Source organism: Poromitra crassiceps, assembly GCF_964638095.1.
Source record: "Poromitra crassiceps genome assembly, contig: HAP1_SCAFFOLD_130, whole genome shotgun sequence".
NCBI lineage: Eukaryota > Metazoa > Chordata > Actinopteri > Beryciformes > Melamphaidae > Poromitra > Poromitra crassiceps.
The window spans coordinates 297822-313981 of record NW_028152231.1 but is presented as its reverse complement, the minus strand read 5'-3'; the positions used below and the strand labels follow the sequence as shown (position 1 = coordinate 313981).

At 43.5% G+C, this 16160-nt stretch overlaps 1 protein-coding gene across 1 annotated transcript in view; it reads right to left on the bottom strand.

The window, feature by feature from the left end:
- The window catches only part of LOC310800888 (transportin-2-like), a 28179-nt gene extending 12229 nt beyond the window's left edge, over positions 1-15950 (bottom strand). Inside the window, exons 1-13 of the mRNA XM_083664773.1 lie at positions 15814-15950; positions 13358-13457; positions 12966-13041; positions 12070-12219; positions 10918-11024; positions 10666-10799; positions 10464-10545; positions 10049-10171; positions 6775-6893; positions 5635-5695; positions 5071-5245; positions 1320-1472; positions 423-648 (exon numbers count right to left, since the gene is read on the bottom strand). Of these exons, the coding sequence (XP_083520899.1) occupies positions 423-648; positions 1320-1472; positions 5071-5245; positions 5635-5695; positions 6775-6893; positions 10049-10171; positions 10464-10545; positions 10666-10799; positions 10918-11024; positions 12070-12219; positions 12966-13041; positions 13358-13456 (1505 nt within the window). The 5' untranslated portion in view covers position 13457; positions 15814-15950. The remainder of the gene's footprint in view (positions 1-422; positions 649-1319; positions 1473-5070; positions 5246-5634; positions 5696-6774; positions 6894-10048; positions 10172-10463; positions 10546-10665; positions 10800-10917; positions 11025-12069; positions 12220-12965; positions 13042-13357; positions 13458-15813) is intronic.
- Positions 15951-16160: the final 210 nt, after the last annotated feature.

The following is a 16160-nucleotide window of genomic DNA, read 5'->3' as shown; positions in this document are numbered from 1 at the left end:
GGCGTATGCTTTCTTAGGAGAGCAGCGTGTGTGTGTATGTTGGAACTTGAAGTTAGACAAATATAAATAGTTAAGTTGTTGCCTCTTAATTTCTTTCCAAATCCTTTATTATTTAACTTTCCATCAGTGGAAAGGGCGGCTACTTTAAACAATGTAAAATATAATATAGCTTTGATTTGTTTGACTCTCTTGGTCACAGCATATACATATATATATATATATATATATATATATATATATATATATATATATATATATATATATATATATATATATACATATATACATATATATGTTGAAATAAATATACCAAGTAGTTAAATCTCTATGGTTGTAGTGGTTTGTCATTGTATGGACACGTGTGTGTTTTGATTAGAAAGAATATTTGAATAGAATTTTGGGCCAATTTTAACAAGCCTAACCTGCAGGCAGCCTCCTGCACCCTCTTGTTGCCGTCCAGGATGCGTTTGAGCAGCTCGGTCATGAGGGGTTTGAGGTGCGCGTCGGGGGGCTGGCCGACCACCCAGTGGGCGTAGCGGCTGAGGGTCCAGCACGCGATGGAGCGAACCAGGGCCTTCTTGTCACACAAACTCTGGATGAGGTGGGGGATGAGCTCAGGCAGGTAAGGTACCATGCCCTGCATACAGCCTGGGGGGGGGGAGAGAGGACAAGAGAAAGTTACAACTATACATGCTAAATAATACAAAACTAGAGATAAGCGCCTCACGGTTGTATGCCTCTACAACAAGTCGAGTTGCAGTTGACAATCCATGTCTGTACAGACTCATTAAATTGCAAAAATAGTCAATATTAGCATTGGACGTAGTTAACGGCAATCATTTTTCACTTTAGACTTGGATGAAAGATTAAAGGAACACTCCGCCCATCAGTAGTATATCAGAAAACTGTAAACCGTTTTGAAGTCTGTCATTTAATTTGACAGTTATTGAGTGTTAAAGTGTGGACCAGTGACATCACTGGTCCACACTAACTCAAATTAATAACTCATTAACTCAAATCAACTCTCAATAACTGTCAAACTATTCATCATTCATCTAGTTTGACAGTTATTGAGAGTTGATTTGAGTTAATGAGTTATTAATTTGAGTTAGTGTGGACCAGTGATGTCACTGGTCCACACTTTAACACTCAATAACTGTCAAATTAAATGACAGACTTCAAAACCGTTTACAGTTTTCTGATATATACTACTGATGTTCTAATGACACAAAGCTGGTTGAAAATGGGCGGAGTGTTCCTTTAAGTCACGTTTGAGAGAACAATACTTTAGAAGCAGCCAGTGTGCCTAAATGTCTCACCCTCAGCGATAGCGCCCAGCACCAGGATGCCAGACTCCTTGATGACCCAGTCAGGGTGGAAGAGCAGGCCTTTGAGCAGGGGCAGGAGATGGGGGAGCAAGTCGTCACGGAACACATTAGCCAGCACGTCCAGGGCTGCAGCCGAACACTTCCCTGCAGGGGGCAAAGCACTCGGCATCAGACGTCACGACAGATACGAACACTTCCCTGCAGGGGGCAGCACTCGGCATCAGATGGCACGACAGATGCATTACTCAGCTTTAAATTAGATTAAATTAAATTAGAACTTTAACGATCACCCCAGAGAAATTGGCCCGTCACAGCAGAAGAGAAGAATAAGGTGCAGATAAGAATACGACAAATAGTGGGTACCAAATAATACACTAAAACAAATGTGTACAATAAATTCTCAAAACGGCCAAAAACATTGGCAATAATACAACAAATAATACATGACGACAAAGACAAACATACAGTATCTTCACTTTCCATATCCGTTGTATAAGATGAAAGAACAAATGTACAAATACGTGCCTAGACATATAAGTATTCATTGTAAGCCATTCCATTATCAGGCTGCTGGATTTACCAACCAAGGGTAGCTAAGTTTTATATTGGGATCTGTCTGTTGAAGGGGAATGGCTATCTGAAATTTTTGATTGTGAATGCGGAGGACTTCAAATATCGAATCCGGGCTAAGTGCCTACAGTCAAACCATCCCCACAACAGCCTGTTCTCCCTGCTACCCTCAGGGAGAAGATACAGGGTTCCGAAAGCACGCACAAATCGCTTGAGGAACAGTTTCTTCCCGCAGGCCACGAGACTCCTTAACATACACAAATAGTGAAGTAGCCGCACTGTACCGTACTGTAGCTGCTACCATTACGTATGTCTAACGTTTAATTGTATGTTTAATAAGGAATATGCTATTTGCACCTGTATGTCAAATACGCCGAATTTAAAATGCCGAGTTTAATTGTATGTTTAATAAGGAATATGTTATTTGCACCTGTATGTCAAATACGCAGAATTTAAAATGTTTAAGCACGTCTAAAGTATGCACACGACATGTGCACCTATGTGCAGTGAATATGCCACTGTCTCTGACTTGTCTTATCACTCTACTGCCTTATTGCTTGTTGTGTCTCTTGTTGTTTTTGCACTCATATGCCCTGTTATATTTGTACTATGTTGTAAACGGAGTCCACAGCACAAGAATTTCACACATGATACTTGTACCATGGAGTGACAATAAAAATCTTGAATCTTGAATCTTGGGCCGAAGAAATTTGGCAGAAGGCAAAACTAAGAACGTATTGTTTATTTAAAAAAAATTGAAAAATATGTTTTGTATAATTGTCTAAAAGTAAGAGGTCACTCTGTGCACAGATAAGATGTGGCATTCTGCCTTTACACGTTGAAACAGGAAGATAGAGGTCGTTGAGGATGAAAGAATGTGTGAATACTGTGAGTTGAATGAAGTGGAGAATGAAATCCGTTTCATTCGATTCGCCTTATGTTGCCATGCCCACTTTTTTCTCTTCCGTGTCGGACGCAATTGTATTTGTTCTTCCGGTTCAGCGTTAGCCGGCCGGCCGGTTGCGTTGTAAACTATGGATGAAGTTTGGCAACATTCAGCAGCTACACTGCGGCCAACTTCAGTTACATGCTCATAGCGTTACTGCTGCGAGGAGCCGATGGCTGTACCCGGTCGGCATTTAACGTTAGTTACAAAAGCACGTCGACAGTGTTTTCTCACTGCCAGTACAGTAGGGGTTGACAAATACTAGCTAGTCCGACCGGTCAGCAGCACAGCCAGCGCTCTCAGTACTCGCTGCTCGTTAAAAATGTCCAAATAAGCGTTATTCTGATAAACTGGTCACATACAGTATTTGGAATGTTACGTTCTCATGCGAAAAAAATATTAAATTGATGTGTCTGATAATCCCATATGAGGTGGGTCAAGGAATTGTCCTGACACGGAAATAAAACTTTCATTCATTCATTCATCAGATTTCTAGATGGAGATAGCTGTTACAATGTTGTTATCGAGCTCAACAGTCAGACGTCAGTGTTCCCTCCGGGGATAAATAAAGTACTCTATCTATCTATCTATCTATCTATCTATCTATCTATCTATCTATCTATCTATCTATCTATCTATCTATCTATCTATCCATCCATTTCCCATTCATTTTTTTTCAATCACATTTAGAAAAATCCTTATCTAAGAGTTTTAAGCCAGCAACCAAGCCAACCGGTCTTCAAGAGAATCGTGAGCATAAAACATTTGATTCAGAGTTGAGAAAACATAGAAAAACGGGGCGAAAGTGCTGGGCACAAGACTGTGTACATATTATATCATAAGAGTGAAGAAACTACTCATTCCATAAGCCATTCCATTTCTGGCCAATCAGATTAGCGTATGATTGAGTGACAGAGCGTTTCAGCCAATGGGAAAGTACTCTGAGCGGCAGTGCAGTGGGTGGGACCAGCGGTCTTGACCGGCGCCATTACAGGGCTACGCTATCGTATATAGACGCATTTCGGTGCATTAATGTGAACGAACCGGCAAAGCGATCTCAATCCGATGCATAACGCTGGAAGCAGCTTGACTTGCAGTGGTTAACGGTTAATAATAGTTTCAGTCACTCAGTGGCGGTTTTAGCACTTTACTCCGGAGGTTATGACCTAGTTCGTAGTAGCCTAGCCAGTAGCCAGAGAGAGGAGAGCCAGAGAGAAATGAGTGCAGGGCCCAGCGTGCTCTACCAATCACAGACGACCATACAGCGAGCTCCACCAATCAAAGATGCGAATATTACATTGTTACTTCTCCATGACATTGAATAAAAAATGTTTTGAAATAAACAAGGATGATATCTTACAGATGTGTGGCTTCTACAGACGATATACCATCGTTTCACCACTGGAAGACCTGTGGTAAGTCTACCTTGGGTGGTTACGACATTATGGCTAATAATCAACATCTCACTGCAGAATATGAACAGGAAATACTCTTCCGCAACACTGACGTCACGGAAGCGTTACGTGACTGTTGAGCCCTATAGTTGTTATATTGTAGTATGACAGTAAGTATAGACCTTATTCGATTGACGTCACTCACGTACGGGCACGCCCATCGCCGCCATTTTCTCGACATAGCGCTGCAGCTTTAAGTGACAACCTATGTGAGAGCAGCGTTTATAGGAAGCTAGCGTTAGCGTTACCTGTATCGTTCCAATTGTGTTCGGATGGTGACCTGCGTTAGGCATGGCCGTAGTAATGACAGCAATAAAGTCCCCGTGGTTTGTTTATATCTCTACCGTCCTCAGACGTGAAGGGAGCGAGACTGAGGATACGTCAGCAGCACAGGAGATGTGTGGATAGTTGGGAGAGACAGGTGAAACTTTCTGACAGCTCCTCACAGCAAAGCCTGTTCACCTCATTTTTTTCTTTTGTTTATTATTACAGGCATTAACGGCAGCATACAAACAACAACTCTGGGGTTTTTATTGCTGTCATCACTATCGCTATTTTGTAATGGAACAGAAACGACAATAAGGCCGTTACTATAGGTGTCAGCTGCAGGACGGTATGTCAACAATATGGCGCTGTCCGGGGTTAGCGAATAAGGTCTATAGTGAACATCAAGGACATGTTTTGACGGTGTTCAAATGGAACATGTAGAAGCCTGAATTGCCCCCTTGGCCCAACACAGGCGATTACTCGAGCCACCACATTCGTAACGTACGTAGGTTCCAGTCGGAGAGCGTGTCGTCGTCATCGTCGTCGTCGTCATCGATGTCCTCCCCCTCCTCGCCCTCCCCGCCCTCGTGCTGCAGGGTGACGGTGCGGGACTTGTGGAAGCGTGGCTTGATGTCCTGCTCGCTGTCTGGGACCGTCTCATCCTCCTCCTCCACGTCACCCTGGAGAACAGAGTGAAGACACCAAAGGACAGACGGAGAAATACAACATAAGAAGAGGTGACATGAACTGGGACACTTTATATTGAAGCACTTTATACTGTATATATGGACTGGGACTTACTGAAATACTTTTAACACTTCAGTATGTTTTTTTTTTTCATGTGACGCCTATTACGATAAGTTGTTTTATGTGTTCTTATGAGTGTTTTAAACCCTGGCAGAAAAGCAAACTTCTCTTGGAACAATGAAGTTGAAGGCTGTGTGAGTGTGTGTTTTGTGTGTGTGTGTGTGTGCGCGTGTGCGTGCGCGTGTTGTGTGTGTGTGTGTGGTATCCTTGGGTTTGATTTGTCCCAGAAGACAGTTTCAGGGTGCAGAATTGGTGGACTCACCTTCAGAAGGATAATGTCAATCTCAGAATACTTCATCCCATTCACCAAGGTAGGGATCAGTCTGGGAAGCGAGAGAAAAAATAACCACATTACTAACACTTGATTTCCCTGTGTCCACCTCCCTGCTATCAACTGAAGCAGGTTGATGGCAGGGAGCTGACATCCCCCCCCAGATTTTTCCACATTTAATCCCCAATTATACTTGGCCAATTTATCCCCATGCTGCCGTATTGGCTGCCCCGGTCGCTGTTCCACCCTCTGCCAATCTGGGGAGAGCGGAGACTAGCACCATGCTTCCTCCGACACATGCGCAGTTAGCCAGCCGCTTCTTTTCACCTGGCAGGGGGAGCTTCACCTGTAGGACATAGCACGTGGGAGGGTCACGCTATTCCCACCAGTTCCCTTCCCACCCCGACCAGACGAGGTGCTAGTGCAGCGACCAGGACACATACCCCCAATTTGGCTTCCCACCCTCAGGGCACAGCCAACAGGCACGTGCCTGTATGGAGGCACGACCAAGCCGGGGGGTAACACGTGGATACGAACCTGCAACCCGCGTTGGTAGGCAGGGAATGTACCGCTACACTAGCCAGACGCCCAGAGCTGACATTTAGGAATTATTTGTTTTATCTTAAAAGATTATTGGAAAAATAGAAAAAATTTGAACTGCGCTGCATTGCACTATCTGATGGAGGAAATAGATGATTCCGCGTGGATTGAGAATGAAAAAATTCCCATCCTTTGGCATGGACAACATTGATTTTAGAAACAAATGGGAAGCCATTTTAAACAAAAAGCTCACTTGATTTGATACTACTCCTCATTGAAGAAGCTAAAGCAAACAAGAATCTCCTGCAGGCGGAGATCCAGGAAGTCAAACAAAAGATATCTCTCATTAATGAGACTGACCTCTTACTCCCTGATGAAGGCTCCTGATGTGTTGAGCAGAAACATGTTGATGTTTTTTAATCTATAGCCATGTCTGAATAAAGGTTTTTTTTAATAGTTTTTCTACTAAAAGACCAGTGGAACTTTTAAAGTTTGCTCCCCTTCTACTCTACAAAAGTATTTTTTTTACAAGAGACAAACTTGACTTTTCTATCACTTGAAGCAGGTTTGTGTCGGCATGTGAGCACTTACTGGACCAAGTGGCCAGCCAGCGCCTCTTTACAGATGGGCTGTTCAGCCAGGGTGAGCCAGAACTCACAGGCCTCCAGAGCCACGTTCTCATCCGGGTCCTGGGTCCGCTGCAGCATGTACTGGTGGGAAACAAAGAGGTGATGTCTGGTTCAAGGTAGGGATGCACCGATATGAAAATGTTGGCCGATGCCGATAACCGATATTAAGATTGCTGTTATGGCCGATAACCGATATTTACCGATGTCGATATGATCTGTATAAAAACACATTTCTATGATAATAAAATTTTGTACATACTGAAAAACACATGTAAACACTGAATTTGAAAAAGTTATACATTTCTTTATTTCAAAAACATTTGTAAAAGCCCATAAATCATAGATTTACTGCATTATTTCATCTCAATGTGAAGAATTTGGCTGATACCGATAACCGATATTAAGATTGCAACATCGGACCGATACCGATATGTTAAAAAATGACTAACATCGGCCGATACCGATATGATTGCCGATATATCGTGCATCCCTAGTTAAAGGGCTACGCACACCGAGAACACTTGAAATGACTAGCGGGACAAAGGCAGACAGTTAAGTTAAGTTAAGTTATCCTTTATTTATCCCCTTGGGGAAATTCATCCTCTGCATTTGACCCATCCTCTACTAGGAACCTTCCTAGAACTAGGAGCAGTGGGCAGCCACTGTGCAGCGCCCGGGGACCAACTCCAGTTCTTTTGCCAGTACCTTGGTCAGGGGCACTGACAGGAGTATTAACCCTTAAATGAAAGAAAGTGTCGCACACTCTGGCTCCATATGCATACTTTTAATGATGACGTTTCGGCCGTCCGGCCTTCTTCAAAATCAACAGCAGTTTTAACAGGAGTATTAACCCTAACATACATGTCTTTCTTGATGGTGGGAGGAAACCGGAGAACATGCAAACTCCACACAGAAAGGACCTGGGACGGACCGGGGTTCGAACCCGGGACCTTCTTGCTGTGAGGCAACAGTGTTAACCACTGAGTCAGTTACATTTGTTTTCGGAGGCAAAAAGTTGCACTTGAACACACCGCGAATACTACAGCCGACGGTAAACTAGCACGTACGTTCTGCACCTGCGTGAGACCTGGTGCATGACACAAAGCAGCGTTTGCGACTTTGCCTACCATTTTATTTGGCTCAACACTTAAACCAGTGTTTCTGGTACAAAGAAAGAAAAAAAAATCTAAATTTCAATACAAACCTTTATGGCATATTACAACAACAAAACGTATATTGGTGTTGACCGTAATATATAATTTATAACAGCACTAAATAACGCCAAATATTCATTCATTCAAATCAATACGTATTTGCTTTTGGGAGCCTGTGAGTCTGCAACCCTGTAATGCTTTGCAATAAGTTACACAGCTTATTTATTCAGCATTGCAATAACTGCACTTTTTTAAGTCATCCTCTCCGTGTGTTCACTTTGTTTTAAGTCTTGAATATACCGAGTGAACCAAAATTTTAAAGCAAATATAAATTGCAGACCGCCTGTTGCGCCATCTGACTGAAGCCTGAACCAGACGCCGCGCCGGTTTAGGTTTCGTTTTCGGTTGGTACCATCAGGCCTGAAAAAAATTCTAGGGGAAACACTGTAAACGGTTTCGTAATATAGCTAGTTCTAATGGAGAATATGTCTGATAAAAAGTTGCAAATGGCACTGGCGTATGTCAGCCCTTGTCTGGTCTTTTGCTTGTGGAAGAAGGGAATAATCGCACTCAATGGGTGATATGATGCAGCGAGAGGCTCAAGGGACTTCGTTGTGAAAATATCCACGTATTGGAATGATCAGATGAGATAAAAGTTGGAAAATGAGCAGAGCGTTTTGTGTGTGCCCTCCCTTCTCCTGCACTCCTTTGCTACCAGCTGACCAGCCAATGAGAGTGATTTCTCTCACCGACGGCCCAACGCTGATTCAACATGTCGAATCTGCCGGAAAAGACGCAGACAAAGCCAACTAGTGCCAATGGCGCAGCGACACACCGCAAATACTAGGGCTGCTACAGCCGCCGATCAATCGGCTCTATTTGTGCGTTCCTTTATCGCAAAATAACTGGGATGTGGAGGCTAAATGACATCACATCCGTTTTGTTAGCGTTCCATTTGCAGACAACTTGAGCTGGGAAGTTCACTGTTCATTGGTCAGATCCAGTCGCTAGCCAGGCTAGCCATTGTTAGCAATGACAATTGACAACATGGCATTTTGCGCATACAAACACTGCAGCCTCATGTCCACACAGATAGAAGTTAGGCAGTGCTGTGTGTACAGCTGATTTAATGAGACACAAACAAAACAGAAGTGCTAAACAATATTACTATTAGGGCTGTGGCGATTCACTTATCTCCCGATTCGATACTATCACGATTCTTGGGTGCCGATTCGATTTATATTGCGATTCTTAAGTATTGCGATTCTACGATTATTGCGATTCGATATTACGATTTATTGCGATTTTTGTTTATTTTTTTATTTTATTTTTTCAGTTTGCTTTTTTACACTAGATTAGAACATGGGAAAAATTGAATCATACACTAGAGACTGTATCATGAGTAGGGCTGGGCGATATAGTTAAAAACAGGGGCGGACTGGGATCATAATTCAGGCCGGGCATTAGATACCAAGCAGGCCAGGCCGATATGGGCCGACGCGCGTGAAATTTGGGCCGTTTGAAGCCCAATTTGGGGCGTTTGAAGCCAGATTTGGGCCGTTTGAACTCCAATTTTACAGTGAGATGCACCCACTTTAACCCTGAAGTGTAATTATTACTTCCGACTAACTAATAAAGTAATAAAACCACTAGTAAACCAGTAGGCGGCGCCTGGCCTGCTGTTCAGTGAGTGGCCTGACTGCGGGCACCCAAAAAAATAAAAATAAAAATAAATATATATATATATATTTTTTGCGATTATCCATTCTGGAATAAAAGATCGATTAAAAAAATCGTGACATTAAAAATCGCGATACTTAGGTGAATCGATTTTTTCCCCCACCCCTAATTACTATGATTACTACTACTGTTGTTGCGCGGCGCAGCCATCTTGGATTTTTGAGGTTGGGGGGCTGCTGAGGCTCCTACGAGTTTGGAATGGGAAATACCAGCTCTGATGACGTCACCGCCCAGCTCATGACCTTTGAAGTCGTAAGATTACCAGTCCCCAGTCATAAAGGAATGCACTATATGCGTCAGCCCTCTAAGGTGGTATGGTCACAACAAGGGGCACATCCTCACCTGGATGATGCTGTGCATGTGTGGGATGAGACGGTCGATGCGGACCTCCAGCAGCATGACCAGAGCCCTGCACACGTTCTTACGCACCTCGCAGTCCTCGTCTCCGGCCAGCGCAAACAGACTCTGGACGGGAGAGAGACAAGGAGAGAAGAAGGGAGAGGTAAAGGGAATGGATGGCAGAGGGTAGGGATTGAGGAGAGGATAGGGCAGGGGTCAACAAATGGAGGGGGGGGGGGGGGGGGGGGAGACAAGACGTTGGAGGGAGAGAGGAAAAGGAAATGACGGTTAATACAGAGGTGACTCCTCACTCCTGACACAACACACAGAAAACCACCTTGAACCTTGAAAACAATGGAAGGCTCAACCAAGTCAAAAGCGTGTGGCGCTTAAGGGCGGGCGACAGGTCGTCTCTCACCTCGATGAAGGTGTCAATGTTATCCATCAGAGCCTGAGCTCGACCAATGATAAACTGGTTCACACACGCTATAGCATGGGACCTGAGAGAAAGACAAACAGATGGGATCTAAAAGACTCTTTTAACAGGGGGACACAGGAGGGGGGAGGTTGAGGAGGAGAGACAAAAAAAAAAAGCGACAGACTGCCGCTTTTTCACTGACCTGATCTTGGGGCTGCAGTGTTTGAAGAACTGGAGGAACTTGGGGATCATGACGTTGAGAGGTCTGTTCAGGGCATCGCTGTCCAGCAGCTCTGATGAATCCTCACAGATCTTCTGCAGGGCTCCGAAAGAGCCCTGAAGGGCGCACCCCACGTACACAGAAAGAGCAGAGTTAAAAGACGAGGAAAAACCAGACATACAGCAGCATCACTAACACTGAGCATCACGTAATCATTCAAAAGCCTCGTCTGACCTCACAGGTGTTGTAATCCTCCGAGTTGAGCAGGTTGCAGAGCTGAGGCAACAGTTCAGGCCAGGTCTGCAGCTCGCCTTTAGAAGATATGGTCGTGATCAGGATACCTTGTTGTTGCAACCAAGAAAAAAGAGCACACACACAATAATAATCAGGCTATGAAACTAAAGAGTAGCTGATAGCTCATCGCCATCACATTCAATGAAGTTTAAAGTCGAACTGAACCCAAGAATGACTTTTCTTTTCTTTTAGTTCAAATACCTGGGTATGCAGTGCACCTATTTAATAATGTATGCGAAACAAATCACAACAATCTAATTTCTTTAGTTTTTCACACTTTTTCACATCAAAACTTCGTTTTTCAAGATTTCATTGATAACAGTAATTTATAGTTTGCTGACGTCACCCAGGCCAGTACTATCAAATTTCTACCCCATTTCAACCAATCATTTCACGACATGCAGCTGTCAATCAAATCTTCATTTCAGGATAATTTTCTCTTCCAAATGAAGGGGAAAATGGCGCCTAGTGCCTGTCATCTGGCAGAGTTTCTAGCCCATAAACTAACTATTAACTTGAGCAATTATGCAAACTAAATCCAACGGTAATGTCTAAGAATGCAAAGAAATGTAACTGGCTCGTTAAAACACGCATTCCAGGAATATTATTTACATTTATAGCGATAATGGCGCGCGCCTCCGAGCCTGACAGCCTCCCTGGCTGTCAGGGGTCGTCTCTCAGAGATTCCAGGCGGGCGGGCAGCACCTATGGATCGGATTGTCCGCTCGCTCCACACGAAGCAGCTGGCTCCCTGGTGCTCTGGGGATCCCACTCGCGTAGCACGACAACAGGCTGAATCCCACTCGATTTGGGGGTGGAACACGCCAGGATTGGCCAATGCCAAAGCCAGTCCTCAGAATTGTCAAATCAAATCATCGACACGTACTGTATATGGTCCGCTTCTCAATTCGTTTTCAGCGCCTGGCGCTCGCGCTGGTAGGATTCCGTTCCGGTTCACTTCGACTTTAAAGCTTCTTCTTGAAAAATATAGCTCTCGTTCTTACACTACCCCATATCGCCTACATACTGTGACTCACAGTGGCTGAAACCCCCTTTTAGCTCCATCTCTCTCTCTCTCTCTCAAATACCCACCGATTGTAGCTCTGATAAGTGGTGAAGGGTCTCCGATGTTGTTGAGACATTCCCGTTTGATGAAGTCAGCCACGGTGGGAGGGAAGTTCTGGTAGTGAGCTTTCACGTTATTCTTCAGTATCAGACCGCTCAGAGAGCGAGTGGGCTCATCTGGGGGAGGGAAGGCAGTCAAGTCAAGTCAAGTTTATTTATATAGCCCTAATTCACAAGCATGTCTCAGAGGGCTTCACAGAAAGTATGTCTAGCTGATTCTAGCTGACACAACAGTAACAAGAATATACAGAATAAAGATAACATTTGAACAATTGATAATATAGAAAATATAGAAATGAAGAGAGAGCAGAGGAGAGAGCAGGAGAAGGGAGAAGAGCAGGGGGAATGTGAGAGAGTGATGGGGTGAGGAGGGAATGGGAGATGTTGGAGGGTATAGGAGGTGGGGAAGGAGCAAGAGGAGAGAGCAGGAGAGGGGAAGGGGGGGAGCAGGAGAGGAGAAAGCAGGAGAGTGGAGGAGGGAGGGAGAGCGGGGGGATGTGAGGGAGGAGAGGGGGGAGGTGGGGAGAAAATAGGAAATGTGGAGGAGGAGAGAACAGAGGAGAGATGAGGGTGCAGGGGAGGGAGAGCCAGGGTAGAGGTAGGGTCTAGGGTTGGGGGAGGGGAGGGAGTAGGATACGGGCCCGGATTAGGGTGAGGGTGGAGAGAAAATGGGAAATGTGGAGGAGGAGAGAACAGAGAAGGAGAGGTAGGCAGCACAGAGACACATTCAGAAGGAGTAAGCAATACCGCGTGGGGAAATAGGAGGTGGATAGAGATTTTTTTTTGTATGAGACAAGCATTAGAGCAAGGACTAAACGGCAATTCGGTTCCACTGTACCCTCAGATACCCAGCACATACATACCTTCAGATTTGAGGCTTGTGAGGACAAAGATGAGATAGTTGTTGAAGTCTGGAAACTGGTTAAGTTGCTCCAGTTTCTACAGGCTCTATTAAGGAATTCAACAAACCGTACGCAAATAGAAAAGCTCACACACCCCATCTGTTATGATCCTGTCCAACATACAGGCAGTGTGCGTTCACACACATTCACAGACAAACACATCAGCTCCAAACCCATTTCATACATGCTGCATATATGGCAACACTCAAAGGTGGTTTGAAAAAAGTTTTCATTGTTTTATGCTCTGACACAAAGGAAGCATAATCACATTCTTCACTCCCCTGCTGGGTCAAACCAGCAAAAAGCTCCAGTGTCATTCACACTCAGTCTCACAGCGCTGTACAGTAGGATACCTCCTGCACTGCTCTCTGTGTTGCAGTGTTTGGGGACTGAGAATCCTTGAGTAGCTGAAGCACTTGCTGCAGACCCTGTTCATCTGGCTGCCACTCCATCCTATAACACACACACACACACACACGATTAAATGGTAACCCTTGTACAGTGTTGGTACATTTTGGGCTAGTGCAGTGTAATTTTCTGTGTTCGCTTTGTAATAAATGTGATATAAATGGTCAAATGGCGATTAATTTTGAAATTGGGTGGGGGATTGGGGCATATATCAAGGATTTTCACACTTCAGTGCCTCAGCTCATTTTTGGCCCCGGGAATCAAAAATGTTTACTGCATTTATGTTATATCCAGAAATGAATAGATAGATTCCCCATTGAAAACCACTATAAAGTGCAAAAAAGTGCTATTTTTGAGCTCCAAGACACTTTTTACAAAAAAGCATTTTTTTATGACTTCCTCCAGATATTTTGGACATAAGGCTTCAAAATTATGGTTTTTAATATTTTTCAGCAGATTGCAACATTTTCTCATGTATGGCATGCATCTATAAAGTGCAAAAAAGTGCTATTTTTGAGCTCCAAGACACTTTTTACAAAAAAGCATTTTTTTATGACTTCCTCCAGATATTTTGGACATAAGGCTTCAAAATTATGGTTTTTAATATTTTTCAGCAGATTGCAACATTTTCTCATGTATGGCATGCATCTATTGCAATCAATTTAGCTGGTTTCTGTTTGTGCTGCATTATGGACCACTACAGCCCAATGGAATAAATAATTTCAGCTAAAATGGTGTTCATATGGATGTGTGTGTGTGTGTGTGTGTGTGTGTGTGTGTGTGTGTGTGTGTGTGTGTGTGTGTGTACACACACACACACATCCATATGAACACCATTTTAGGGATGGGGTTTTGGGGGGAGGGAGGGACAAAAAAAACATGCCTATATTGAAGTCAGCTCAAGTTGTGTGTGTGTGTGTGTGTGTGTGCGCACACACACACACACACACACACACACACACACACACACACACACAAGCAACTTGAGCTGTCCCCCCACCCCCCCACCAAAGCCCCATCCCGATGTGTCCTGATCATGCACATACTAGGCTAGACAGAGTCTGTTTATGACCTGCATCAGAATGACAGAATGCACCCTTGGCCGGTCAAGGAAATGGTCAATTACTAAAAACTGGCATTGAAAGGGTTGAAATTCTGAAAAGTAATGAACATTGAGACATGAGATTGAGCAAACATGAGATTGAGCAAAAAAGGAAAAAAAGATCCTCCCTCTATTTATGTTGTTGGCCAAAAATGGTTAGTACTTGCCCAGAAGGACTCACTCTAATTGCCCAAAAATGGTCAATTAGATGGTCTAAAAAACTATACAGTGCATTTTTTTTTTAAATTGTCACTGAATAAAAAGTAAGAATGGAACAAAATAAATATTGGTAATAATCTTTTACATAGACCCCACTGTGATAATCCCACCCAAAAACATTCCCTTTGGATTATATTTTGTGCAGAGATTGTGGAAATCTGAAAAAGCAGCAAGTGAAACTGTTTATAGTCAAGACAAACTGGCTTATAGAGGGTTACATTTCTGAAAATGAATAAATATTTTTGGTATGTATAGCTTCATCTGAAGGTAAAATGTTTGGGGAAAAAAAGAAAAGAAAAAAAAGATTTTTTGTTACCTTTCTTATCATTAGAAAAATAATTGACCAAAACTGGACAATGGGAGGGGCATAACAATGAGGGGTAAGTATTAGTTAACAGTGTACAAGGGTGTGGAAGCACAATAACACTATGGAGCTAACAGCTAGAAATCGCTAGTGGTAACAACCCCTCGCTCAACGTTAGCCAATGTCAGAGATGTCTAGCTACCTGAATCAGACAGACTGTTATTAACAGTTATTAACGTTAACGTTGTTGTCAATGTTTACCTAACGTTACCATGTGGCAAAACATTGCAGTGCAAGCAGAAAAGGTTTGTCAACAATGCCTTTTGTCCATTTCGGAAGATAGCGTTAGTTGATTGCTGCTCTACCGGTTTAAAGTAACTGCTTTTCAATATCAATAACGTTTCTGTTACTGTTATCATTAGCCATACCAAAACTAGCAAACGTGACACAATCAGCCTTTTGAACATAGGGCCCAGACGGCCTCATCTGCTCTGAATACAGGCGCAAATGTCTGGCACATTCAGCTAGCAAGCTAGCGTCCCTATGCTAGTTAACGTTACGGTTAACATCACGTAAGTCACAGGCTCAAACAGAAAACAACTGCAAATCGCTCTCAAGTTAACTAGTTGGACCTCGCGCCACTGAGTCGACATGTGTTGTTAATCGAAGTAGCAAAGCAAAAGGAATACATTAACATTCACATCACATCATCCACGGCAGCTATCATTAGCGTTGCTAGCTAGCTTCATGTTGAAAGTACCGCCAAAGGTTTTTACCTGGTCACACAGATTTGTCAGATCTAGCGTTATAGTCCTATATAGATTGTTTTGCCGTTCCGCCGTAACAACGAACATTAATTGAACTAGAAGTGCAATCTAAATACAAAGCTCTGATCTCAGCAGAACTATATGGCTGGCTAACGTTACAACAATTAACAAGCTATGCTAGTAGCTGGTATGTGACAAGAGATTGCATGCATTGCAAATCAAGCCGGTTGAACAGTATGACCTGACCACATTCGGCTTCCGTACTGGGACGACTGGGTACCGACCGTCCCCTACCCACTACCGAGCACTGTACCAAGGAGATGGTAATGGGACTTTTTGTTGAAAACTTGTCAATG